This window comes from Culex pipiens, chromosome 1 (genome assembly GCF_016801865.2).
Source record: "Culex pipiens pallens isolate TS chromosome 1, TS_CPP_V2, whole genome shotgun sequence".
Taxonomy (NCBI): Eukaryota; Metazoa; Arthropoda; class Insecta; order Diptera; family Culicidae; genus Culex; species Culex pipiens.
This window is the reverse complement of record NC_068937.1, coordinates 20,915,492-20,941,361: the sequence shown is the minus strand read 5'-3', so window position 1 is coordinate 20,941,361 and position 25,870 is coordinate 20,915,492. Positions and strand designations below refer to the sequence as shown.

Sequence of the window (25,870 nt, the reverse complement as noted above, 5' to 3'; positions counted from 1 at the left end):
TTGAAAAAACAAATAAACCAATACATGTATCTTAAAGTTCACGTTCTCCCCTTTCTGTAACACCCTTGGTTTTTAAAATTTGATTGTTTCTTCGCATATTTATAGCCATTTTAAAATTAGAATTTGACTTGCATGCAAGTTGGAAAACTTGAATGATAACCAACTGAAAATATAATTTAAAAATGGCTATAAATATGCGTAGAAATAATCAAATTTTAAAAACCAGGGATGTTTCAGAAAGGGGAAAACGTGAACTTTAAGATACATGTATTGGTTTATTTGTTTATTCAATAGTTCTTTTGTAAAATAGTCGACAAAGTAGCTAATTTTGACCTGAACTAACATTTCAAACGGGTGTATCTCAAAATTGGGACCATTTGGAGCAATTCGGGACCCGGATTCGGATTCAGCAGGCAAAATTCTACTAGGAACACATAAACTCGTCTCAGAGACAAAATCTTGTTGGACTGTGTTGTTGCAGCTGATTTCTGTGATTAATAACATTCTTGTCTCCTTTTCCCGCAGGCCTTCATCATCGCCTTCTCGTCGGACTTTATCCCGCGGCTGTACTACAAGTACCTGCTCAACGAGGACCGCACCGAGGCCGGCTTCGTGCAGCACACGCTGGCCATCTTCAACGTGAGCGACTTTGAAGAGGGCGCCGCACCGCGCTTCTCCAAGTTTACGAACGTCACCCAGTGCCGCTACCAGGAGTACCGTAATCCTCCGGACCATCCGGACCGCCCCTACAAACGTCCCCTCTTCTACTGGCACATGTTGGCGCTTCGGTTGGCCTTCGTGGTGATTTACCAGAACGTGGTCAGCTTCGTGCAGATTGTGGTGGCGTGGGCCATTCCGGACGTGCCGGGCCGGCTGCAGGACCAGATCAAGCGCGAGCAGTACTTGATGAACGAGTACATCATCAAGCAGGAGAAGCGGCTGACGGATCGGCGGAAGGGGGGTGGAGGCGGGGTGGGGCGAAACGGGACGCTGACGCGGCAGCAGAGCAGTTTGGACGATTACGGGACGGCGAGCTTGCTGGAGGAGGAGGAGGCGACGATTCGGGTGGAGGAGGAAAAGTTTGGGGCGCCACCGAGGAGGAGGAATGCCGGGGGAGGACAGACGACGGCGGACATTAACGAGCGCTTTAAAGAGTGCGAAATTGTCACGTCGAGGGTTTGAGGAGGAGCTCGACAAAAAGAACGAAACCAAAACCGTACTGATATGCCTTCTTTCTACATTTTTATGTTTTTTTCACTCTGTTGTTAAGAGGTGTTAGAGTTACTTTCTACTTTCAGTGTTAGGTTTAAAAGATGTTCACTCTCACTCGAAAAAGAATCAACGCAACAACCGAAAAGAAATCATATTTATTAACGTTTAACGTGGAGGTTAAGAACAAGAAAAATGCCAACAAACGACTCTTTTTTAAGCATGAAGAACAACTAGACAAAAACCATCAAGCATTGTTACACACTTTACACAAAAAAAAACAAGCACACACAAAAGAGAAGCAGAAATTTCATTCACACCGAAAACAAATACACCTATTTATTGCTAATATATGATAGATCAAAGAATGGAACAAACTAAATCAAGACAAAACAAACAAAAAAAATTGAACAAATAAATTTAAAAAAAATAAAACTTTACAAACCTACAAATCAAACTTTTCCGTGTTTCAATCTAGAAAGAGAAGAAACAGTCACGTGCCGGGGTGGCCTTCGAAATTGGAAACCCAATATCGGCGTAATTCGATCAATCGAGAATCGCAAACGCGCTGATCAAAAGCTGATCCGGCTGATCAGTTGCTCGAGAGCGGTTGGTGTGGTTTGACGTGTTCTTTGGCGATGTCCTCCCGGCGCATTCGGCACATTCTGGAGCTGTCCCAGCAGGAGCGGAAGGAGTTTCTCGGCTCGTTCGACTGCGTGCTGACGGATTGTGATGGTGAGTGATGGTGGGGACAGAAAATTGAAAAAAAACCAAAAATCTGTTTTGGAAACACATTAAAAAAAAAACATTATAAAATGTTTAATTTATTTGTTGCTTTACTCTCATCTATGTTGAAGATGGTTAAAAAATAAAATCAAATTTAAACCTAATTTAAAATATTTCAAAATAAATGAAAAGGGCTTAAAATGCAAATTTTTGCCTTTTTCAAATGTTAGTCTTCAGTTTAAAAACAAATTGATCTTTTGCTGAAGCATTAAGCGTTTCATTTTTGAGTGCGATTAAGTTGATCATCAATATACAAACCTATTTATTTCTGTCTCATTTTTTTAAGTTTCTGAAAAAAATCTTTTTTTTTCTGTCTCCAAAATCTTCAAAATTTTTGTTTATGTCAAAATGAGTCATATTTTATACGAGTTGTATCAACTTTGCCGAAGAAATCATTGTATTGATCTGAAATTTCTTTCTCACGATACAGATTCTATATTTTTGTAAAAATATTGTATTTGATGAAAAGTCTTCGATCAAAAATCATGGCAATGACTCAAGCAATTACAAAAGACAATTTTTTGTGAAACGATTTACCAAAAAACAATCTACACAAAATGTTAGGTACAGTCCAGACTCAAACTCTATTACCCAGACCGTCGGGAATTTTTGATTTTTTGTCAAAAAGTCGGGAATCTCACGCATACTTGCTTGAAAATTATGTTTTAACTCTTGAATAATTTTGTAATATTTTGTACAATTTTTTAAATTAAATTCACTCAATTCTTCTTTGGTCATTTCCTTTAAATTTAAGGGTTCATTTTACTATTTCAATGTGCAAAAATAAACATTGAAATTATAAGTAATTTTATGCTTTGGTTATTTTTGATAGATACAATCAGTGTTTATGTTTCTACTCAGAATTTGTTTTTTTTTCTGTTTTTACAAAAAATGACATTAGTTTGATTTTTTTAAGTTCATTTCGATTTTTTTTTTTCGATGGTTGATATTATTTTTTTGTTTTTAGTTTGAATCATTCTTTAAAATAAAAAAGTCTATTATTTGAGTTTCTGGAATCGTCGGGAAAAAGTCCGGAATTTGAAAATTGGATTTGAGTGGTTACCCTGACCAGACTCAATTATCTGAAGGGTTTGGAAAAAAATCACTTCGGATAATCAAATGTCGAAAAAAAAAACATTTTTTTCATAAAATTATTTTTATTGTTTCCTTTTTGGTACTGGGATTTTTTTTCGTTGTCTTATTTTTGATTGTTAAGCTTAAGGATGACTCCCAAACTACGCTAAAGTAATTTAGAATTTTTAAATCCAAGATGGCGGCCAAAATGGCAGTGATGAATTATTGAAAATGCTTTTTTTATTTAATGGGCAATCAACCATTCAAATTTGACTGAAATGGGGTCGCAGAACTTGAATTTGATGTTAAAAGTAAAAACATTTTTTTTGTATTATTCGATTATCCGAAGTCCCGATTATCCGAAGTTCTTATTTTATTATTTTTTAGCATTTAACATCAATTTCGAGTTTTGCGACCCCATTTTAGTCAAATTTGAATAATTGTTGATTGCATATTATTTTTTTAGATATTTCATCCCCACCATTTTGTTCACCACCTCGGATTTAAAAATTCTAAATCATTTTAGAGTAGTTAAAGGGTCATACTAGAGCTCAACAATCAAAAATATGAGAATGAAAAATCAATTTTTCTACTTGATTCGATTATCCGAAGTGAAATTTGGCAAAGCCCTTCGGATAGTCGAGTCTGGACTGTAATTAGCTTAATAGTTCAAGATTTCTTATCAGTTCTCTTTTGTGTTGATTTTCTTAATCTCCATAAAATCTTTACATTAAAATCTAGATTTTTCTGAAATTTTGCATTTTTATCGAGATTTTAAATTTTGTTTTTTTTTTGTTGAACTTTTTGCATTGACCCTTTGTCAAAAGAAGCCATTTTGCATCATTAGTTTTCCGTACAAGTCTCTATTCAATTTTGAAGAATTTTAATAAAAAAAGGAATGTTTTATAATCTGTAGGAAATTTTCCCAATTTACAGAATATTTTTTGCAGGGTTGTGACTCTCCCTTCTTTTTAATCCAATGTAAAATTCTTTAAATTTACAAATCTTTAAATTTTCTAAACTTTAAGCACTTAAATTTAAAAAAAAAAATTGAAGGTTCAATCACTTTTATTTTCATGACTCTAATATTTTTTTTTTAGTTAGAACATCTTCAATAAACATTTGTGGGGAATCTCTCATTTATACAATTTTTTTATTCCGGACATAATCGCTCTTTTTCATGAGAATAAAATTTCGAGTCAAGTTGCTTTTGATTTGTGTTGTACGAATAAAAAACCAATATTTAAAAGTGCTTACAAATTGAATTCTTTCTACTGTTTCCACGATAAGACCATTAACAATGTTATTCTCCAAATAAAAATGTTACAAAATGCTTTTGACTTTTTTAACCATTATTAAATTTGACATTTAGTTTTTTATTTTATTGTTTGCCCCCCTCACACACCACCAGAGCCGAGGGACAAATACTTCAAATAGATTTGTACCATCCTTATAAGCAATTTTCAATGAATAAGCAACAAATTTTAAGTGAATTTTTTTTTTAGCTTTTCAACTTTTCAAATAATAAAAATGTGTGTTTTTAAGAGCTTTAAAGTGAATCGAACATCACTTTTCTCTAAAACTTAACCCTGAATTGTTACGTTCAAAAACTGATTTTTAAAAGCTCTACTCTCTACATTTGGTCGTCGAAGGCGTAGATTGCGAGATAAAATTTTGGTGTCTTCGAAAAAGTGGCTTAGATTGGCAAGCCAAACAATTTTCTACAAGACGAAAAAAAAATCCCAAAAATATTCCTGAATAAGTTAGATGTTCCAAATCACCCTAATCGTGCACCAACCTAATTTTCAACCAAACCCTTTCCATTTGCAGCTCCAAAACTTTACCATTTTTCCGGAAAATCTATTTTCCACATAATTGTGCGATCTGGACCACTGTGCACTAGTGTGTCCCAAAAAAATGGCGATGCGGGGCTCACCCGGATTTCGATAGGTTTTTACCTCAGGAACACGCGATTTGCGATTTATTGAAAGATGGTCTGTTTTCCTTTTTTTCAAAAACCTTGAAAAATGCGTGTTTTAGGGGAAATCTACCCATTTTAAGCCTAATAAGCGATCGTGTTTGAATGATGCTGGATAATCTGGAGTGTATCTTAAAATTTACTAAAACCAAGTACACCAACGAGTAGAGCAAGTTTTTGTGAACATTTCTGTTTATTTTCACTTTCACTAAAAGTTATTCTATTTCTTTACCAAGCATTTAACAAAAAAAATCCCAAGGGTATTCTAATCGAGGCGAATGCATTGGGCCACGCCTATTGTTCTAATATCGGCTTAGTTCTTTTTTCTTCCAACACTCTGTCGAGTGTTGCCATTTGCGCTGACAGTTCAAACGAACACTCACGAAAAGTGGCATTTATAGGGAAAGTTTCCTGGCATCGCTGGCTGTGCTGCTGGTGGTGTTGACGGCCAGCCTTTGTTCTTTTTTGCCTTCGTCTCTCGCTCGGTTTTCTTCAGCCTTCGATTTGAATGCAAAGTGAAAATTGAAACGTCAAACGACTTGGCGCGTTTGTTTTTTTGATGGCGCTTGCTAATTTATTACATTTTTGGGGATTATTCTTCAAGTGAGTGCCTTACTAATGATCAAAAGAACATGTTGCCGGTAGTTGGAAGCAATTTCATATCTTAAGCGCCGTGAAAAAGTAAGCGAAAGTGAAAAGTTAATTTTGGCGATATTCATTAAGCGTTTGAGGGATTCTCGTGTGTGTCACTGTGTGTGCCAACAAAATGATGAGAAGTGGTCTCGCAAAATACAAAATATGATCAAAAGTGCATTAAATGTGATCTTTTTGGCCAGTAAGTGGCATACATTTGCGTGCTTACTCGAGGCGGTGCTGTTGCTGGTAAGTTTATAGCCCAAATAGTATTTTTGGAGCTTTAATCGAGCATCAAACTCTCCATATGACGAAGATAGGTGTTTGATTGGAAAGGGTAGATTTCCTCTACCTCGTATTTTACATTTAAAAAATCATAGTTGGGAGTCGAACCAATAACGTTCTGTATTCATATTGATCCAGAAAGTCGTCATTTTTCATTGCGCATGCTTAAGTTGAAAAAAGGATTTTTTTTTGTATGATTTTTTAACGAGTTTCTCTCAAATCCATAAAAAAACTTTTTTAACATTTAGTTTATGTTTATTCAGTGCCATGATACAGCCATATTAGTGTAATAAAAATGGTGATTTTTCAAAATTCTATATGAAAACTCAATTTTGCCAATTACACTACTGTTTCCGCTACTGCCAGCATTTTATATGTTTCCAAACCTTTTGCATTGTTTTATAACAGCAATTTACAGGCGAAAACCATAGTTTTTATTTGACAATGTCACGTAAGCGCCATTACGAAGAAATGCATTTTAAAAAAAACCGCTTTTAGTACAACAAAATCTTTTTTTTTGCGAGATTTTGATGAAATTGCTTTTTTATTTAGGAAAGAGTGGGGAGACTTGATCCCCTTTTTTTTGGATCGCACATAACTCTGTCAATTTCTCACAAAACTATGAACTTTTTGCATGAATTGAAAGCTTAAACATTCAACTATGTTTGACTGATAAGGGTATTTGTCCGATTCTTTCGTGACGGGACAACGATTGTACGCATAGTTTTTTACTGATAACTTTGAAATCTGTGGTAAAAGGTACCAATATTTATACAAACTTGGAAAGTACATTAAATTTCCGATAAGATTCACTCTAGCAAACATTTAAAAACACAAAGTTTGAGTCAAGTTAGATACAAATGTAGCGTGACGGGACAACATCGTACAATTGGATCATTTTGATTTTTATACACAAAAATGAAGAACGAAATGAAGTAAGTTTTTGAGAAAACCTTTTTCTACAGTTGTTTCTACAATGAAAAACGAAGATTTTGCTTCCTGGATCACCCAATTTCGTCAAATTTTGTTGATTTGACAGGTACTTCTTTTCGTTACGGGACAACGCAGATATGTTGCAAAAGAGGGTTTTGCTCGCGTTATCCCGTCACCAAATGAAGCAATTGCGAAAATCTCAACTGACTAGTCAACTGAGCTCGAATATGACTCCTAAAATACTCCAAAGTATTCAGCGAATGTGCAATTCAAGATGGCGGCCAATATGGCGAAGCTAGAGAATTGAATTGCATTTCCTGAGTACTTATTTATTTATTTGTCACCGTATTTGGCATTATGCCGCACAGACTGTTCTAAGGACTTTAGAATACTCTAAGGATTATATTCGAGTTCAGCATCCCCAAATTAATTAAATTTGACCTGTTTACTGCCTGTTACATTTCTGTATAAAAATTTCCAATATTCTAGGTTCGCCATTTTGGCCGCCATCTTGAACTTCACATTTCCCGAATACTTTGAAGTATTCAAAAGGTCGTATCCGAGTTCGGCTATCCCAAATTAGATAAATTAGACTAGTTGATTGAACTTAAAAATCCTTTTATGGTGATTTTTCCATTCAGCCGCCATATTAGACGCCATCTTGAATATCACGCTTTCCTTTGAGACTCAGGGAAAATCAATAGGCAAATTTGGATTCAAGACGGTCGAATTAGTCTAGATCGATCAAAAACTGGCCTTTTGCATTTAGACACGAGAAATGAGCACCTTTTTTTGAATTCGTGCCTTGACCAAAAAATTGGAGTGACGGGACAACGCAAACTTGCGTCAGTCGTAACTCTGGTTCCTTTTGAATAATTTTTGATTTCTAGTAAGCATTTTAAAGTGGTTTTCAAGTATGAAGAGAATCCAAAATATGATGCAAATTCGATTTCACGAACCATTGCAAACTAAACAATTGTAATTTTTCATGGTGGGACAACGCTTCCATATACCCCCTTTATAAATGTCCTCTATAATGTTATACCTACAGAATCTGCTTTTGTCAATAAGAGGGCTGATAAAAGAGTCATTTTACTAAAAAGTTCCGTTTAGAATTATTAACCCTCTACAACCCAACCCCGCCTCTAGACGGGCTTCGATTTAAAAAATCGCCAAAAATCCATTTTTGAACCAATTTTTGATTTTCAAGAAGCATTGGAAAGAAGAACTTTTAAAATTTTGGAAAATTTTAGGGTTGGAAGTTTGACTTGTTTTATGTGACTTTGCCAATGTTTTAAAAAATGTAATTTTTTTAGGGGTCAACTTTGGCTGTGTTTTTTACTAACATTTCCTATATTTTAAGTAAAAAGAAGTATGCAGTAATTTTTCTAGTGCCACAGACTATGCCTCTACGCATTTATTTACAATTTAAATGATAATGGTTCCATTTTATAGCAGAAAATGTGAAAACATGCACAAAATTGAAAAAGTTACTGTAAAAACATGAAAAACTTAGAAAGGCAAAATGTAATGATAGGAGGTGGTAGAGTAGGCCAAATACTACCAAAAACAAACATAAACTTATCAATATAAATGCAAATTAAAATACTAAAAATGAAACAAGAAAAACATAAAACAAGAGAAGTAAAGTTTTTCGTAGAACAAAAGTTGCTCAAAATGACCTTCTGAACACGGGAAAAATAAAAAATTTCGAAAAAAAATTTGGGCAGTAGAGGGTTAAGTATCTGCATCCCATCCATTAATTTGGGCAATTATTTAAAAAAGTTGGGAAAATTAAAAATTTCCAGCGTTTATACATTTTACAACTTCTGTTCACAGATATGTTTAGAATAAGAACTTTGGTGTGGAAATGTGGAAAATTATCAGAATCATCCAAAGTTCAACTTGAAAAAATGACTGCTTGGTAAACAAGTGCTAAGAATCGGTCATTTAATCAGAGGAATTCTTCGAAGCATGCCAAATGTTTTGAAAAAAATGTTTTAAATCGGCCTTTTCAAAATGTTAGGGGTAACTTGATCCCCCGTTCAACATTTTGAAGAAATCTTAAGCAAAATGTTTCTTATTCATCCAAACTTGTGATAAACTATAAGTTACAGCAATTCACATAAAACCTGTACGTTTGTGTTTAAAATATAACAAGTTTAGTATGTAAAATATCTAAAAACTTAAAATATTCTTTTTAGACCAAAGTTGAGCATGTTTACAAAATTATGCACGAAACCAAGCCCAATAAAACAAGCTTGAGGCTGATTCCAGTGACTGTGAAAATGTAGGGATCAAGACTCCCTAAAAGCACGTTTTTAAACAATTGATTGTAAAAATAGTATGATGATAAATTTAACGTCAAATGCGTATGATTGATAAGAGTATCAAATCTCCCACTCTCCCCTATAAAAATAAGCAGATCTATTAATGTGAGACATATTTTTACATTAAAAGCAACATTCATCAAAATCTTGAAAAAAAAAAAGATTTTGTTGTACTAAAACTCATTTTGACCCAAAATGCACGTGCGACAAGATAGCACGACAACGACGGAATGTTAAAAGTTTGATGTAGACGCCTGGTACCTACTTGGTGATTTCAATGGATTCTGTAGAAATTGTTAGTAACCATGCATCTACACCAAATTATCGAAATTTAAGTAGTACTTTTCTTTTCATTAAATAAAATTCTACAAATCTTTGTAAACGCATTTATTCATTTTCCTCCAGGCGTCCTCTGGACCGTCTTCGAACCCATCCCCGGAGTGGGCGCCGGCCTCACCGGACTCCTCGCCGCCGGCAAAACGATCCGTTACATCACCAACAACAGCGTCCGCTCGCTGGCCAGCTACTCCGCTCAGCTGCGAACCCTCGGCGTCACGCTCGATCCAGCCGACCTCATCCATCCGGCCAAGTCCATCGTCGGACATTTGAGGTCGATCAACTTCCGGGGGTTGATCTACTGCCTGGGGACGGACTCGTTCAAGGACGTACTGCGCGAGGCTGGCTTCGAAGTGGTGGACGGTCCAAACGAGCCACTGCAGGAGAACTTCCGGGAGATTATTGGGACGGTGGACGATCGGGCCCCGGTTCGGGCGGTCGTCGTGGACGTGGACTTTAACGTCAACTATCCGAAGCTGCTGCGGGCGGAGTTTTATTTGAAGACGGATCCAACGTGTTTGCTGGTGGCCGGGGCCACCGATCGGGTTTTGAACACCGGACGGGGCTTCAACTTGATTGGACCGGGGCGCTTTTTGGACATTCTGGAGCGGAGCACCGGGAGGAAGGCGATCGTGCTGGGAAAGCCCGGAGAAGTGCTGGCCAGGCAGGTCGTGAAGGAGTACGGGATTCGTGATCCGGGGAGGGTTTTGATGGTCGGGGACATGATGGAGCAGGATGTGGCCTTTGGGAGCAGGTGTGGATTTCAGCGGCTGTTGGTCCTGTCTGGTGGGGCGTCCCGGGAGGATATGATGAAGGAGGCGGACGGGGCGTGTGTTCCGGATTATTACGCGGATAGTTTGGCGGATTTTAAAAATCTCTTTGAGTGATAAATTTTGCTGGAAATAAACTGTTTTTTTTTTGTGGTGGTCTTATCTGAATTAAGGTTATCCAAAAAATGTGTGCATTAGTTTTTTTTTGTTTATTTCAAAAATTGGCTCCATCAGATATTGGGGTCGGCTTCGAGTGATATGGCTTAACTTTGAGCTATTTAGATTAATATTTTTTTTATATACAGTTAAACCTCGCATATGCAACTCATATGGGGGTTTCTTATGCGAAGCACGCATATGCGAGGTACAGGGCTTATGGGATTTTGGCTATATGGGAGACATGGGCTATGTTTTTATAAAAAATCATCCTAACTATACAATTTTATAGAGCAATTCCACCTCAAATCAGGATTTTTTCTGGAACTTTTGTACCCGACCCTCTCCGATTTCAATGAAACTTTTTAGACATGTTATCCTAGGCCTATCCAGGTTTTTAAGCGAAGATGACGTTCGAATGTTGAACGTCCGAAATGTCAAAATCGCACAAGAGCACCAACATAAGAAAAAAAATGCGGCTGTCATGCCATGGCACACTTTTTTCGTAATGTTGGTACCACTGCGTGATTTTGACATTTCGGGCGTTCACCATTCGAACGCCATTTTAGCTTAAAAAGCTGGATATAAGCCATTATTGTACTGAAAAATGACGCTTGAGAAGGGCGTAAGTTAATTAGATATTTTTGTATTTTATAATTTAAAAATTACTGTATCTAGAAGGCGTTGCATCGTTCCAAAAAGTGGTCAAAGACAAACTTGTAGGAAATTGGACGGGCTTTCTGAAAAAAAAATACACTGAAAGAAAAATACAAGCTACTTCTATGGGATTTTTCAATTTTTATGTTTAAAAGTTAAATTTTAAGGTGAAGTCGATTTTTTTTCATTCAAAATTTTTGAGGAAATAGCCTAAAATGTTACAAAAAAACTCACGCAAAATGCAGGATGGTATGTCTCTTCTTAACAAAATACAAAAATCACTTACTAAAACTGTTTTTTTGAAAAGTGCTCTAAACGTCAAAATTTTCAAAAACCGATAGTGGGAATCGATTTCTCAGACAATTCTATATAAAAGTCTCCATATTGACCATTGTCCTATGTCCAATACTTGGGAAGATACAGCGGTTTAAAAAATAAAAATTTCGAAAAAATGGGTTTTTGGTGGTTTTTTGCAATTTCTATATGACAGACTTGATTTTTCAGTCTCGTAAATATTTTTACCGAAAAGCTCGTCTAATTTCCCATAAGTTTGCCTTTAACAGTTTTTTAATTTGACTCGTTTCAATATTTGTGTAAGCTTATTTAGTATTCAGGTGTCTACCACACTGAAAAAATATTGTATTTTCAGTTATGAGCATTGTAATTAAACTTATATCTGTAAGCCCATACATCCAATTAAAAAGCTGTCAAAGGCAAACTTATGGGAAATTAGACGAGCTTTTCGGTAAAAATATTTACGAGACTGAAAAATCAAGTCTGGCATATAGAAATTGCAAAAAAACCACCAAAAAACAAACATTGAATATTACGCCCATTTAAAATGCTGGTCTTGATTTAAAAAATTACAAAATATTTTTTTCGAAAGGATCGGAAAATTTCACGAATTTTTCATGTATTAACATTGAAAATTGGACCATTAGTTGGCTGAGATATGGTCATTGGAAAATGGTGGGTTGTTTTGGTGAGATTAAGAAAACTTCAATTTTCGTGTTTCTTTTTCTTAAAGCGGCTCTATCTCAGCAACCCGAGGTCCAATCTTCAATGTCTCTTAGATAATTTTATAGCAAATTTTCTGAACTTTTCAAAAAAAATATTTTTAGAAATGGTCACTCATGGTCACTATTTTTAAAAATTGAAAAACTGCAAATATTTCGCTAAAATCAAACTTTCGGTGGCTATATCTTGAAAACGGAACCCTTTTTTTTCAAATATCCATAGATTTTTTGACCATGTTTCTCTATGGCTCAAAAGTTGCGGATTTTTGTCCCCTAAAACATATCAAAAAATACGTATTTTGGGAAATTAAGTTTTAGTTAAAAAAAAGTTGACTAAAAAATCTGCAATTTTTTTTCCGTGTACCTATTTTTTTCTCAAAAGTCCTCAACAATACCTACAACTTTGCCGAAGACACCAAATTGATCAGAAAATTCACTCAAATGTTACAGCTGTTTGAATATTTACATATCATTTTTGTATGGACAGCTGCCAAAATTGTATGGAGACTTGTATGGATGAACCAATCACACAAAATAGCTTATTTGGTCATAGGAAAGGCCCCCACAAAGTTTGAGCCAAATCAAAAAATACAAATAAAATCAATTTCCGGTTTTGGTAGAGAATTGCTCAAATATCAACGTTCAAGTTGGGGACCATCCATAAACCACGTGGACACTTTTTTGGGAATCTCAACCCCCCCCCCTTCGTGGACAATTGTCCATACAAAAAAAAATCTTTTTTGTATGGAGCGTGGACAATCGCCATACCCCCCCCCCCCCTAAAGTGACCACGTGGTTTATGGATGGTCCCTTGGTAGAATTCTGTAATAGTTGCAAAAATAAAAGTTTTCTTTATTAATTTGCAAATCATATTGACCCTTTTATGAACTGACCTTGAAACTTACATTGCACTTCCTTAGGGATTCGAACTCATTACAGTTAGATAACGAATCTGATTGACTATCAACTGATTCAGGCAGACAAAATGTGGAAATCGGAGAATCAAGTTTGCACACAGAAAAAAATAATGTAAATTTGGAAGGTGTAATTTTGGAAGGTTGAATATTACCTCTTTTATGATGTAATTTTACCTCAATTTAGACTGAAAAAGTGACATTACACCAGAAAAGTGGTAAAATTACACATTTCCAGAGGTAAAATTACACCTTTTTTCTGACATAAAAGATGTACCCCTTCCCAGATGTAATATTACCATGATTTTTTTTTTCTGTGCAGCAAAGCTTTCGTCGATCAATCCACCCCTCCACCATTATTAAAAAATTGGCTTGAAAAACCAGGAGCAAAAATATATTTTTAAAAAACATAAAAAAAAATTAAATTTAAGTGCATTTAGCTGAAATTAATTTAATATGCATTCCTTTGCATTTAAAATCATTTGAGCATGTTTGGGTTTATTAAAAATTATTAGAATTTTAGTGAATTTTCGATGAAATAAATAAATGTTGATTCGATTTTTTTTTTGAAAATATTAATTGCAGGTTCACTATACGGGAGCTTATATCACTTTAAAAAGTTTTTTATTCATTGAAATTTTCGAAATATAAAAACAAATATTTTTTTTTTAAAGTACAGGTACATTCAGCTAAAAACTTTTTTTTCAAATACCAGAAACAACAAAATCAACAATACCGATAGAAACCCGTTATTTTGTGGTTTCAATTATTTAGAATAGACATTTGTTTTAAATAACAGAAATGTAATCTTTTACATTAAAACAACGTAATTTATTTTTTTAACAACCTTTTTTTGTAAATTTGGCCCGCAAGCTCATTTGAGCTTTAAATTTAGCCCGGCCTCCAAAAACTTTGAGCACCCCTGTTGTAGAGGATGTTCTAACACATCTTCTGAAGCTTGAATTTCACTAAAATAGTGTTTAGTTTTTGCTGCCGATACGAAAAACCAAACGGCTAATATCCCAATCCCCTTTGAAATTGCCGTGGCGAAGATTTGATGACAAACACAAAAACGCGTTTTTCTCGGAATACTTGATTTGGCATAATAGCCGAATCTTCAATTATGGGCAGAATACCTGCTAGTAATGTTTCAGAAGTGGCGAAAACGATTCCTCTTTTTGCAGTATTTTAAGTATTTTATGTGAATACTTAAAGTATTACAAGTTTGAAATGTACTTTAAGTACTTTATGAATTTTATGCATTTTAAGTTTTTTCAAGTATTTTTAGTATTTTTAGTATCTTTAGTATTTTTAGCACGAGAATAATGAAACAATTGGCTTTAACTTTTAAAGCAATACTGTGTCTCTTGAAAAGTCAATGACGTGGTACGTGACAAAATGGCAGTAAACAAAGCAAATTGTTCATTCGACGAATCTCCTTACGACGAAAAATTTCAGTTCCCAAGTTATGAAAACGTACAATGTATCGAATCCTTCAAATTTACCGTTTAATTTGATCAAACTGATTGGTACATTAACCGAAAAATAAAAGCCGATTTTTACACTTAGAATGATGTTCACTTTATTTCACCTTTTTTCTGTAGTTTAGTTACATAATGCTACACTCTAACTTGCGTGGAAATATATAAATATATGCATAGTAGTATGTCTGTATCTGTGTGTGTGTGTATGTGTTTGGTATGACTAGATTTCATAATCCACGTGATGCCATAATAGTTGTCTTCTTAAGGAGTAGTTTAAGATTACATGAAAACCAGTTCAAACTCTGTGCTCTTTTCTCTGTCTCATAAGAGTTAGGCGCTTTCTTTTCTTTTTCTTCTTTTACGATCAGAATCCAGTCTTCTAAGAATGTTGATGACAGTGCTAAAATCGAGTTAAGTTTTAGTTCATGCTTCGTTTTTTTGTTGGTGTATAATCTCATAACTACATTCAGTTTTTTTTTCTAATAGGTTTTTTTTTCTTTCTATTTTTCTGTACTTTTTTGAAGATAGTTTGATAGCTAGAGGAGATGCTCTCTCAGTTTGTGTGAGTGTTCCAAAGGTACAATCAATGTCTGCTGGTTGACTTCTATTTTCGGTGCAAAACACATATTGCAGTAGCGGTTTGCTGAATGATTTCACTAAAACTAGTTCTTCTTCTTCTTCCTTTCACAGTACATTTAAGTTTTTTTTTTAATTTTAAACATTTCACTTTTAAAGTTTTCCATGAAAACCGTAATCACGAGCCACTCTTCGATTTTTCTTTCAATTCAACCTCTTTCAATAAGAGCATTTTAGAACGCCTTCTTGGCCGGCTCCGGGAAGGCCTCCCGCGCCGGCATGAAGCTCAGCATCATGATGTGGCGGGCGTACGCCTTGGTGTTGCGGAACAGCGTGTCCGTTCCGTGGACCCGATCGAGGACGCCCAGCACGCCGAAGCACTGGTTGAATCTGGAAGGGGGAGGTATTGATAACAATGACCAGGCGTCTCCATGGGATTTGTTTTGTGGCAATTATTTCATGGAGACGCAAATTCAATAAGAAATTTCGGAAATTAAAAAAAAAACTTTTCATTATCAAAACCCACTTTTCATATCAACTGAAACATATGTAAATCTGCATGAGTCTGTATTTGTGCGTCGTTTTACTGCGATAGAGATAACAGTGCAGACAGTAGGCAGGTTTGGCGTACAACAAAAAAAAGTAGGCGGGAAGACAAATTCACTCTAATTAGTGATGGCGGCGAAGTCATCGCGGATTAAAGCGCGACAATGGCCGCTCGAATGTATCCAGGTTTTAAGCGAAGATGGCGTTCGAATGTTGAACGTCCGAAATGTCAAAATCGCGCAGTAGCACCAACATTAGAAAAAAAAAATGCGGCTGTCAAACCATGGCACACTTTTTTCGTAATGTTGGTACCATTGCGTGATTTTGACATTTCGGGCGTTCACCATTCGAACGCCATTTTCGCTTCAAAAGCTGGATATTATAGCACAGTGGGCAAACATTTTGTAAATAGTTGGTCAAAATTAAAATAAATATACTAGACATGATTTTTAATTCCATGTCTTGAAACTATAAAACAGCGTAAGTATTTCTTGCAAGCTTAAAATTTATATTTGGGTAATTCTCTACCAACTCACACGAAATCGGGAAAAGTTGCCCCGACCCCTCTTCGATTTGTGTGAAACTTTGTCCAAAAGGGTAACTTTTGTCCCTGATCACGAATCCGAGGTCCGTTTTTTGATATCTCGTGACGGTGGGGCGGTACGACCCCTTCCATTTTTGAACATGCGAAAAAAGAGGTGTTTTTCAATAATTTGCAGCCTGAAACGGTGATTCGCAATTCGCAATTCGCAATTTTCAGTGTAAGAACGGGCCTTGACCGATCTTATGCACCAGGTTCCCGCCGAACACGCACTGCCCTTACACCTACATCTCACCCTTGCTCTGAGTCAGTGCTTTGAGTCAATTACTTGACTGTAAAATTTTTTGGAACATGTCATTTTATGGGAAATTTAATGTACTTTTCGAATCTACATTGACCCAGAAGGGTTATTTTTTCATTTAGAACAATTTTTTTCATTTTAAAATTTCGTGTTTTTTCTAACTTTGCAGGGTTATTTTTTGAAGTGTAATAATGTTCTACAAAGTTATAGAGCAGACAATTACAAAATTTTTGATATATAGACATAAGGGGTTTGCTCATAAACATCACGAGTTATCGCGATTTTACGAAAAAAAAGTTTTGAAAAAGTTGGTCGTCATCGATCATGGCCGTTCATGGTCACCCGCGACAGACACGGACGACGAAACAAAGAGAAACGCAAAAAGTAACTTTTTCAAAACTTTTTTTCGTAAAATCGCGATAACTCGTAATGTTTATGAGCAAACCCCTTATGTCTTTATATGATTTTTTTTGTAATTGTCTGCTCTACAACTTTGTAGAACATTGTTACACTCTAAAAAATAACCCTGCAAAAGTTAGAAAAAAACACGAAATTTTAAAATGAAATATTTTGTTCTAAATGAAAAAATGACCCTTCTGGGTCAATGTAGATTCGAAAAGTACATTAAATTTCCCATAAAATGACATGTTCCAAAATTTTTTACAGTCGAGTAACGAAAAATGGGAGAATTTTTAAAACTTTTTTAGTGTTTTTTTCGATGAAAAATACGTTTTTTTCGGAATTCTGAGTACGCCATCAAATCGGGCGTCTAATTTTACATTAAAGTCCCTTTGACACCAAATTTCTATCTCATCACCGTTTCCGGCTGCAAATTATTGAAAAACACCTCTTTTTTCGCATGTTCAAAAATGGAAGGGGTCGTATTGCCCCTCCGTCACGAGATATCAAAAAACGGACCTCGGATTCGTGATCAGGGACAAAAGTTACCCCTTAGGACAAAGTTTCACGCAAATCGAAGAGGGGTCGGGGCAACTGCTGTGTGAGTTGGCGGAGAATTACTCATTTAAAAAATTCAAAATCATTAGGCTGTTTGTCCAAAACACTTTTCAAATTCATCAAATAGAAAAAAATAATAATTTATTCTAATCGAAGGGTTTACAATTTGAAAAAAATACAGTTTTTGTTATAAGAATTGAATGAAACTTTGTCCATGCCAAAGGAAAAAGAAGCCATTTGCAAAGCCTGTACCTATATAGAGAATGGATTTTCTGATTGATTTGGTGCCTTCGGCAAAGTTGTAGGTACACGGAAAATAAATTTCAACTCGGTGTTTCGCTCAGAAAGTTTGGCAATTCGCCCTGCGCATAGCAAAATTCACCTGTTACTTACTTTAACCATGAAATATCTTCATGAAACTTTCAAGAGGGATTAGAAATCATCTTTTGAGTGCATTTATTTATTTTTTTCTGTAACATGAAATTTAGAAATGTTTTACATGTATATAACCCCTTAACAGAAGATAAAAACAAAAGTGACTGAAAAATATGTACAGAGCAAATATTTTTTGAATATGACATGAATTTTCATTGAAACATAAAACAAATATTTTCTGTTTATTGACATAAATTTTTGCATCACTCGATCATTTTGCCTTGTTATTGTTTGTTGACGTTTTACTGCTTTTTATCTGGGCTACAGCCCAGTTATCGAGCGCCCAGTTAAAAAGCAACACCCAGTTACCGAGCAAGTACTGTACATCAGAATGGCTCGAGATGGTCGAGTTATCAGAACATGTTTTTTACGATTGCTTTAAGGCCCCTAAACAACTCCCCGAAATTTGGGAGCGATTGGTTGCGTCAACACTTTGTGCATTGCATTTCAATTTTATATGGGAATTAGTATGGAAAACCCGTCTTTTTACATTTTTATTTTCATCATTTTTATTTTCCACTAAATTTTTCAAACCAACACAATAGCGTTAAAATTGAGAAAATTTTCTAAAACTTTTAGCAAGAATGTATTGTGCTATTTTGCTCCTGTCAAAAAATACAGAGTGCTCAAACCTGGTCTAAAACGTGATTTTCGAGCAAAAGCACGTTTTAGACCAGTTTTGAGGACGCTGTATCTTTAGACAAGAGCAAGATAGCACCATACTTTCTTCGGGAAAGTTTTAGAGAATTTTCTCAATTTTAACACTATTGAGTGTTGGTTTGAAAAAAAAAGTGGATTGATTTGATTTTTTTTTAATTTTCCATATAACGACGAGTCAGCCTACTGTTCATACATCGTTTCCAAGTTATAGGCATTTTTTGTAATTTTCTTCAAAACAAGTTTTTTTTTATTTTTCTTAATGTTTAAATTTTGTGGCAATGTGTTGTTTCTCAGTGTCATCTTTTTAGCCCTCATTTTTTAACTCGCGATACCTCGGAAATTATTGGTTCGATTTTCAATGTAAATAAACTAAACTTTTGTGATATTTTCTGCTCTTTTCTATCAAAAATAATGTCTAAACTTAAAAATCTAGCACAACATTTGAAAATGTCTAAAATATGTGTTTTAAGCCCTTGCAATACGTTATTCTTATTTCTTTAAAAATGAGAATTATTTTTTAAAGAAAATTGCAGAGAATGTCACTAAGTTAAATTTTTAACATTGAAAATCTTATCAATAGTTTCGAAAATGATATGAGTGCTTTTTCTTCATAAAGTATTTTTAAATTGCATAAACTGAATTTAAAAAAAAATCAACTTAGGATACGTATAAACTCAAAACGGTGCACATTATTTTAAAATGTCAATAGTAATTTTCGATTGCAACTTCAATTTTGCATCCAAAAATATGTTTTGATATTTTGTTTGACAATATTTTTAAAGATTTTTTTTCCCACAAATTACATTTTTTTAAATAAAAATGCCTATTTTAGATTATTGAAAACATATAAAAGAATCGAAAGTTATAAAATACGTATTTTCGGGAATCAATTTTTAGTGACAAAAAGTCAAATCAAGAGAATTTGGAACTTTTTTTTTCCTTTGACCTATTTTATTCTGAAAAGTCCTAATCATAACCTACAACTTTGACGAAGACACCAAATCGATCAGAAAATCCCTTCTCAATCTTCTCAATACGTCTATTTTGTTTGACCAGCCTGATGATGCAAAATGGCTTATTTTCAATAAAATCAAAATATACAAAAAAAAAGTCGATTTGCAAAAAGGTGGAGAGTTACAACTTTGAGAAAGCTTTAAGAAGAAACTGTTTTGCAAAAAAAAATCTAAATTCAAATAAACGTCCAAAACAATAACGAGGGGCCAGGGGATGCAAAAAGCCAATTCCTAAAAACATATCGATTCTCTTTTTTTTTTTTTTTTAAGGTCGATTTGGATTAGGGTGCACAGAATATAGGACTTTTTCCAAAACCTTGCTTTACAAGCTGATTATTGTTCCTAGAGATATTTTAGGACTGTGGGCCAAATATGAGCAAAATCGGTCAACATTTTTCCATTGATACTTGGGGGTGAAGTTTGCATGGGAAAATTTAAAAATTTAATGCTCTACAACTTTGTAGAACATACCAAAGCAGTAAAACCTAAATCCTAAAAAGTCATTAGCGATTTTAAAAAGTAATTTTTGCATGAAAAACATGTTTTTCACCCGATACCCGAGCCTGGGTTAATCTCAACCAATTTAGCTAAAAATTGGCACAGATGCTTAAAATAACCCAACAAATCTTTTCCGCTAGTGGAACAGGGGTTCATGTTTTCTGGCATCCTAATGTATATGAGTTTATATTATATTCTTGAAGGAAATTTTCCACCTTTCCAAAAAATATGTTTTTAAATGAAAATCGGTAAAATTAACCAATAATAATTCAATAATGCAAGAAAATGATATTTTCGATAAATTTTTAATTTACAGCATAGTGATAGGCTCAAAAAACTTAACTTCATATTGCAAGTATCAATATTTCAAAAGGGCGTGTATTTGTAAATCAACAGGATGCAAAACAATAACAAAATTCATACCTTTTAATAACAAATACTGTTAAAATAACAAAAAGTGTTATGGATTCTTCTTGAAAACCCAATTTTTGTATAAGAGCAGTTCTCTAGGATTTCGGTCATTCGATTTTTTTTGTATTTTTTAATCCGACTGAAACTTTGTTGGTGCCTTCGGTATGCCCAAAGAAGCCATTTTGCATCATTAGTTTGTCCATATAATTTTCCATACAAATTTGGCAGCTGTCCATACAAAAATGATGTATGAAAATTCAAAAATCTGTATCTTTTGAAGGAATTTTTTGATCGATTTGGTGTCTTCGGCAAAGTTGTAGGTATTGATACGGACTACACTGGAAAAAAATAATACACGGTAAAAAAATTTGGTGATTTTTTTTATTTAACTTTTTAACACTAAAACTTGATTTGCAAAAAAACACTATTTTTAATTTTTTTTATTTTTTGATATGTTTTAGAGGACATAAAATGCCAACTTTTCAGAAATTTACAGGTTGTGCAAAAAATCATTGACCGAGTTATGAATTTTTTAATCAATACTGGTTTTTTCAAAAAATCGAAATTTTGGTCGCAAAAATTTTTCAACTTCATTTTTAAATGTAAAATTGAATTTGCAATCAAAAAGTACATTAGTGAAATTTTGATAAAGTGCACCGTTTTCAAGTTATAGCCATTTTTATGTATCTTTTTTCAAAATAGTCGCAGTTTTTCATTTTTTTAAATTAGTGCACATGTTTGCCCACTTTTGAAAAAAATATTTTTGAAAAGCTGAGAAAATTCTCTATATTTTGCTTCATCGGACTTTGTTGATACGACCTTTAGTTGCTGAGATATTGCCATGCAAAGGTTTAAAAACAGGAAAATTGATGTTTTCTAAGTCTCACCCAAACAGCCCACCATTTTTCAATGTCGATATCTCAGCAACTAATGGTCCGATTTTCAATGTTAAAATATGAAACATTTGTGAAATTTTCCGATCTTTTCAAAAACAATATATTCAAAAATTTCAAATCAAGACTAACATTTCAAAAAGGCCAAACATTCAATATTACGTTCTTTTAAAATGTTAGTCTTGATTTGAAAATTTCGAAAATATTTTTTTTGAAAAGATCGGAAAATTTTACAAATGTTTCATATTTTAACATTGAATATCGGACCATTAGTTGCTGAGATATCGACATTAAAAAATGGTGGGCTGTTTGGGTGAGACTTAGAAAACATCAATTTTCCTGTTTTTAAACCTTTGCATGGCAATATCTCAGCAACTAAAGGTCGTATCAACAAAGTCCGATGAAGCAAAATATAGAGAATTTTCTTAGCTTTTCAAAAATATTTTTTTCAAAAGTGGACAAACATGTGCACTAATTTTAAAAAATGAAAAACTGCGACTATTTCGAAAAAAGTTACATAAAAATGGCTATAACTTGAAAACGGTGCACTTTATCAAAATTTCACTAATGTACTTTTTGATTGCAAATTCAATTTTACATCGAAAAATGAAGTTGAAAAATGAAAAAAACGAAACGAAACTATTGGCACTACGCCCCCCGGGGCATGGCCTTCCTCTAACGTGGGATTTCTGCTCCAGCGCCTCTGACGAGACAGGAGAAACCGGGACCGACGTTTTACTTCACCATCCGATAGAAGCTCAGTGGATAAGGCGGGAATCGAACCCGCCGTTGAAAAATTTTTGCGACCAAAATTTCGATTTTTTGAAAAAATCAGTATTGATTCAAAAATTCATAACTCGGTCAATGATTTTTTGCACAACCTGGAAATTTCTGAAAAGTTGGCATTTTATGTCCTATAAAACATATAAAAAAATAAAAAAAGTTAAAAATAGTGTTTTTTTGCAAATCAAGTTTTAGTGTTAAAAAGTTAATTTAAAAAATCACCAAATTTTTTTTACCGTGTATTATTTTTTTCAGTGTAGTCCGTATCCATACCTACAACTTTGCCGAAGACACCAAATCGATCAAAAAATTCCTTCAAAAGATACAGATTTTTGAATTTTCATACATCATTTTTGTATGGACAGCTGCCAAATTTGTATGGAAAATTATATGGACAAACTAATGATGCAAAATGGCTTCTTTGGGCATACCGAAGGCATCAAAAAAGTTTCAGTCGGATTAAAAAATACAAATATTAAAATTGAAGAAAAAAGACCGATTTCGTAGAGAATTGCTCATAAGAGTTGAATAACAGTTTATGTTATCATAACAGAATGTGTTATTGGTCTGATATTGATTGAAAGCAAAAACAACTTGGAAATAACATTTTTTGTTATGGAAGAATGTCTCCAAATGTCATCCCAATGATGATCGGATAAATGTTAAAATAACAAAAAATAATAACAAACATTTGTTCGAAGAATAACTGAAAATGTTATTGGTCTGTTATTACAAGAACAATCCAACACAAAAAAAAATATAGCGGCGAATAACAAAACTTGTTATAAATAACGTAAAATGTTATTGGCCCAGCATTTTGAAATATAAAAAAAAATATTGCAAAGTTATTTCTGGCTGCTCGGGAAGACTATGACAAAGAACTTTGCAAATAGATTTTCTAAATATTTAAGTAAAAACAGTTAAGTAAATTTTAGGTTTGCTAACAATACTCACTTCAAATGATGAAAATCGTGCGCCTCCGGACTCGGGAAAAACGGCAAATGGTACCCCGAGTGGGCATTCAACGTAGACAGTATTACCAGCGTGAACCACAACCAAGCGACCGCCACGTGACTTCCCAGCATAAAGATCCCCAAAAACGGCGGCACCAGATTGCTAAACACGTGCTCCACCGGATGACAGTAAATGGCCGTGATGGCGATCGGCGCCGTCCACTCGTGGTGCTGCTTGTGGATGTACTTGTAGATGTGCCGGTTGTGGAGCAACCTGTGGGCGTAGTAAAACCCAATCTCCTCGATGAAAATGCAGAACGCCAACTCGGCCAACACCCAGTGGAAGGTGGGCAGCTCGCGCAGGTCGTTCAACCCGCGGAACCGCATCGCTTGGTACATAAAGACAGCCATCGGGATGCCGATTACGGTCTGGTTCATCAGGACCTGCGCGATCACCTTGGCGAGCCGGGTCCGATCGACGGGTTCGTTCGTTCCCGGCTGCATCTTGTAGCGCCGGATGCAGGCCGGCTTGCAGGTCAGGTCGAACACGGTGTAGATTCCGCCGAAGAACCAGTACACGAATATGGTGAAGATGGTGGTGCTGAGGACCCACAGGGTCGCGGGGTCTTCTCCTAAAATGGAGAAATTTACTTTAAGTAGCTTGAAACTTTAGAAACCCTCAAACTTACCGGTAAAATCGATGAACCTATCCCAGTGGGCCTGCCAAAAGTCGCCGGAAGCGCCCCAGAAGCGTTGCAAGTGCCTAAAAACGAATCCCAAATCCCAATTATCGGAACCCTACAAAAGTTTCTAAAGTCACCTACCATGTCAACGTGTTCCGGAAGGCGGCGAATCCCACGAGGAAGATGCTCACGATAACGAGGAAGTTGTACAGCGAGGACAGGAGGCGCGGATTCTGCGGGTCCAGGCCGGGTTCGTTCGGGGTTGGTTTGGCGGGAGGCTTCCCAACGGAGCTTTCCTGTTCCGTTGGCGATGGATGCTCGCGCTTGGGAGTGGACGAGGTGGAGCCGCAAGATGAGGGTGCTGGCGAGGGCGAACCGGAACCGTCCGGATCGTCCAGGATGGCGCCGGTGACCATCATGGTGGCTGTTTGATTTTGGGAATTGGTAAATTTTTGTTTTGTTTGAATGATAATATTCATGGAAGTCGTAAGAAAATACAAAAAAACGACAGCAATTCATGATTCATGACATCGCAAAGAATTTACAAAATTAATTCAAATTTAGAAACAAATAAGAAAAAACAAACAAAAAAGATCATCAATCAAATTCAACAGGTGTCAACCCTGGCCGACCCCACCAACAAAGAATTTGGCGAGCAAAACAAAGCAACCCACGATAACGAAACTTGGAGAGCGAGCAGCATTTTTCTCTCCTCTCCCACTTTAGAGAGAGCAGCTCGCCAGCGATGACGTCAACGCCGCCCGCCAGAAAGAGCACAGCACAACAAAACAGAAAAACCAAAACAGAGAGGAAAATAACAAAGACGGCGGTGGCGGCAACGTCGGCTGACGGCGGGGTCGGGAAAATCGATAGATTGATTTTTCCAGCCGCCTTCTGCGATGCAAGCGATGTTTATTATGATTTGGTTATTTTGATGGTAAAATCAGCTGATTTTGATGACAAATTTATTTGTTTTTTTTTGAAAAGAATGGTATCTTTGATCTCAAATTAACGCTGATTAATTCCATTTTGAATTAAAAAGTTTATAAGAAGGTTTTTCAACTAAGGCGCAATTAGACAACGTCATCAACACATCTAGCAATTGTTGTCTCAATTATGTAACTATCCCCTTAAAACTGCTTGAAAACGAGCAATTTTCCTAACAAAACTGCAGAAAACAAATAAAAATATCTAAAATTACAATAAACACAGTACAGTTTTGCTTTGTTTCTTAAAAAATATGATGAAAAATAGCAAAAAGCCTACCTTCAGGGGCTAATCAAAACCGCTTCCCAATTTACACCTATTTCACTATTTAAATATGATTTTCAACAACTTTTCCACTATTCTCAATCTAATTTTCCTCCAGAGAAGCGCCGAAACAAAGAGTCCTACTTTGTAAGTTGAAAATAATAGGCAAAAACTACGTAGTACAAAAGTTTCCACTGGTGAGAGTGTGGCTTGCTGTCCCGACCACCGACAAAGTGATACTGCGAAGCAGAAAAACAGTCAATTTCGGGGGGGTTGGGGAAAACTGCAGAGCTAAAACTGTGACGATAAATAGATAACAAAAAGCCCAGGGCAATGTTTTGGATGGGACAAGGTGAGGGATATCAGGTGTGAATGATATCGAATTTGCTAAACATAATGTTTGTTAAAAAAAAACTCTAAAATAGTTTTTTCCAATTTTATTTCGAGAGTTTATGTTATAGTCGATGTTCCATACCTCGATATCCCTTAATAGTTTCAACTTAGTTCTTTTTCAAGTAATTGGGTCCTAAAATGAAGCTTAGATTGCTGATATTATTGTTTACAGCGATAAAGTTTATTTTTCTGAGTACGATGACCCTTTGTACGACCACAAAGAGTTTAAAATGGATTTTTAAATCAATTTTGAAAAATTAACCTCGCGGTCCTTCTTGACAGAAAAGCTCCTACTTGACAGCTCGTTCCAAGGGGACCATAGTTGATCCATCGAAAAAAATTTTGTCTTGTCAAAAAAAATTGTTTGCATTAAAATGAAAAAAAGTGATCAGAAATAGTTTTTAATCGTGCTTTA

At 35.2% G+C, this 25,870-nt stretch overlaps 3 protein-coding genes across 8 annotated transcripts in view; 2 read left to right on the top strand and 1 right to left on the bottom strand.

Annotated features, from left to right (window-relative positions):
• Nucleotides 1–1,552, top strand: part of LOC120429655 (anoctamin-4) — a 61,219-nt gene extending 59,667 nt beyond the window's left edge. For all 6 annotated transcript variants that reach the window (XM_039594683.2, XM_039594681.2, XM_039594682.2 and 3 more), the window contains one exon: nucleotides 526–1,552. In XM_039594683.2, coding sequence (XP_039450617.1) covers nucleotides 526–1,182 — 657 coding nt within the window. In that variant the 3' untranslated portion in view covers nucleotides 1,183–1,552. The remainder of the gene's footprint in view (nucleotides 1–525) is intronic.
• A 232-nt stretch (nucleotides 1,553–1,784) lies between these two features.
• On the top strand, nucleotides 1,785–10,512 carry LOC120429663 (glycerol-3-phosphate phosphatase-like). Its single transcript, XM_039594693.2, has 2 exons — nucleotides 1,785–1,944; nucleotides 9,634–10,512. Exons 1-2 carry the CDS (start codon nucleotides 1,848–1,850, stop codon nucleotides 10,449–10,451), a joined length of 915 nt encoding a protein of 304 aa, XP_039450627.1. The 5' UTR covers nucleotides 1,785–1,847; the 3' UTR covers nucleotides 10,452–10,512.
• A 4,121-nt stretch (nucleotides 10,513–14,633) lies between these two features.
• On the bottom strand, nucleotides 14,634–25,317 carry LOC120429662 (fatty acid hydroxylase domain-containing protein 2). Its single transcript, XM_039594692.2, has 5 exons — nucleotides 25,078–25,317; nucleotides 23,953–24,235; nucleotides 23,818–23,891; nucleotides 23,130–23,760; nucleotides 14,634–15,527 (listed from the first exon to the last, which is right to left on the bottom strand). Exons 2-5 carry the CDS (start codon nucleotides 24,228–24,230, stop codon nucleotides 15,371–15,373), a joined length of 1,140 nt encoding a protein of 379 aa, XP_039450626.1. The 5' UTR covers nucleotides 24,231–24,235; nucleotides 25,078–25,317; the 3' UTR covers nucleotides 14,634–15,370.
• Nucleotides 25,318–25,870: the final 553 nt, after the last annotated feature.

Coding starts and splice junctions, on each gene's coding strand:
- LOC120429663 (XM_039594693.2), top strand. CDS start 1,848: ATGTCCTCCCGGCGCATTCGGCACATTCTGGAGCTGTCCCAGCAGGAG. Junction 1,945..9,633: donor CGTGCTGACGGATTGTGATG/GTGAGTGATGGT, acceptor ATTTTCCTCCAG/GCGTCCTCTGGACCGTCTTC.
- LOC120429662 (XM_039594692.2), bottom strand. CDS start 24,230: ATGATGGTCACCGGCGCCATCCTGGACGATCCGGACGGTTCCGGTTCG. Junction 23,892..23,952: donor TTCCGGAACACGTTGACATG/GTAGGTGACTTT, acceptor ATTCGTTTTTAG/GCACTTGCAACGCTTCTGGG. Junction 23,761..23,817: donor TAGGTTCATCGATTTTACCG/GTAAGTTTGAGG, acceptor TCTCCATTTTAG/GAGAAGACCCCGCGACCCTG.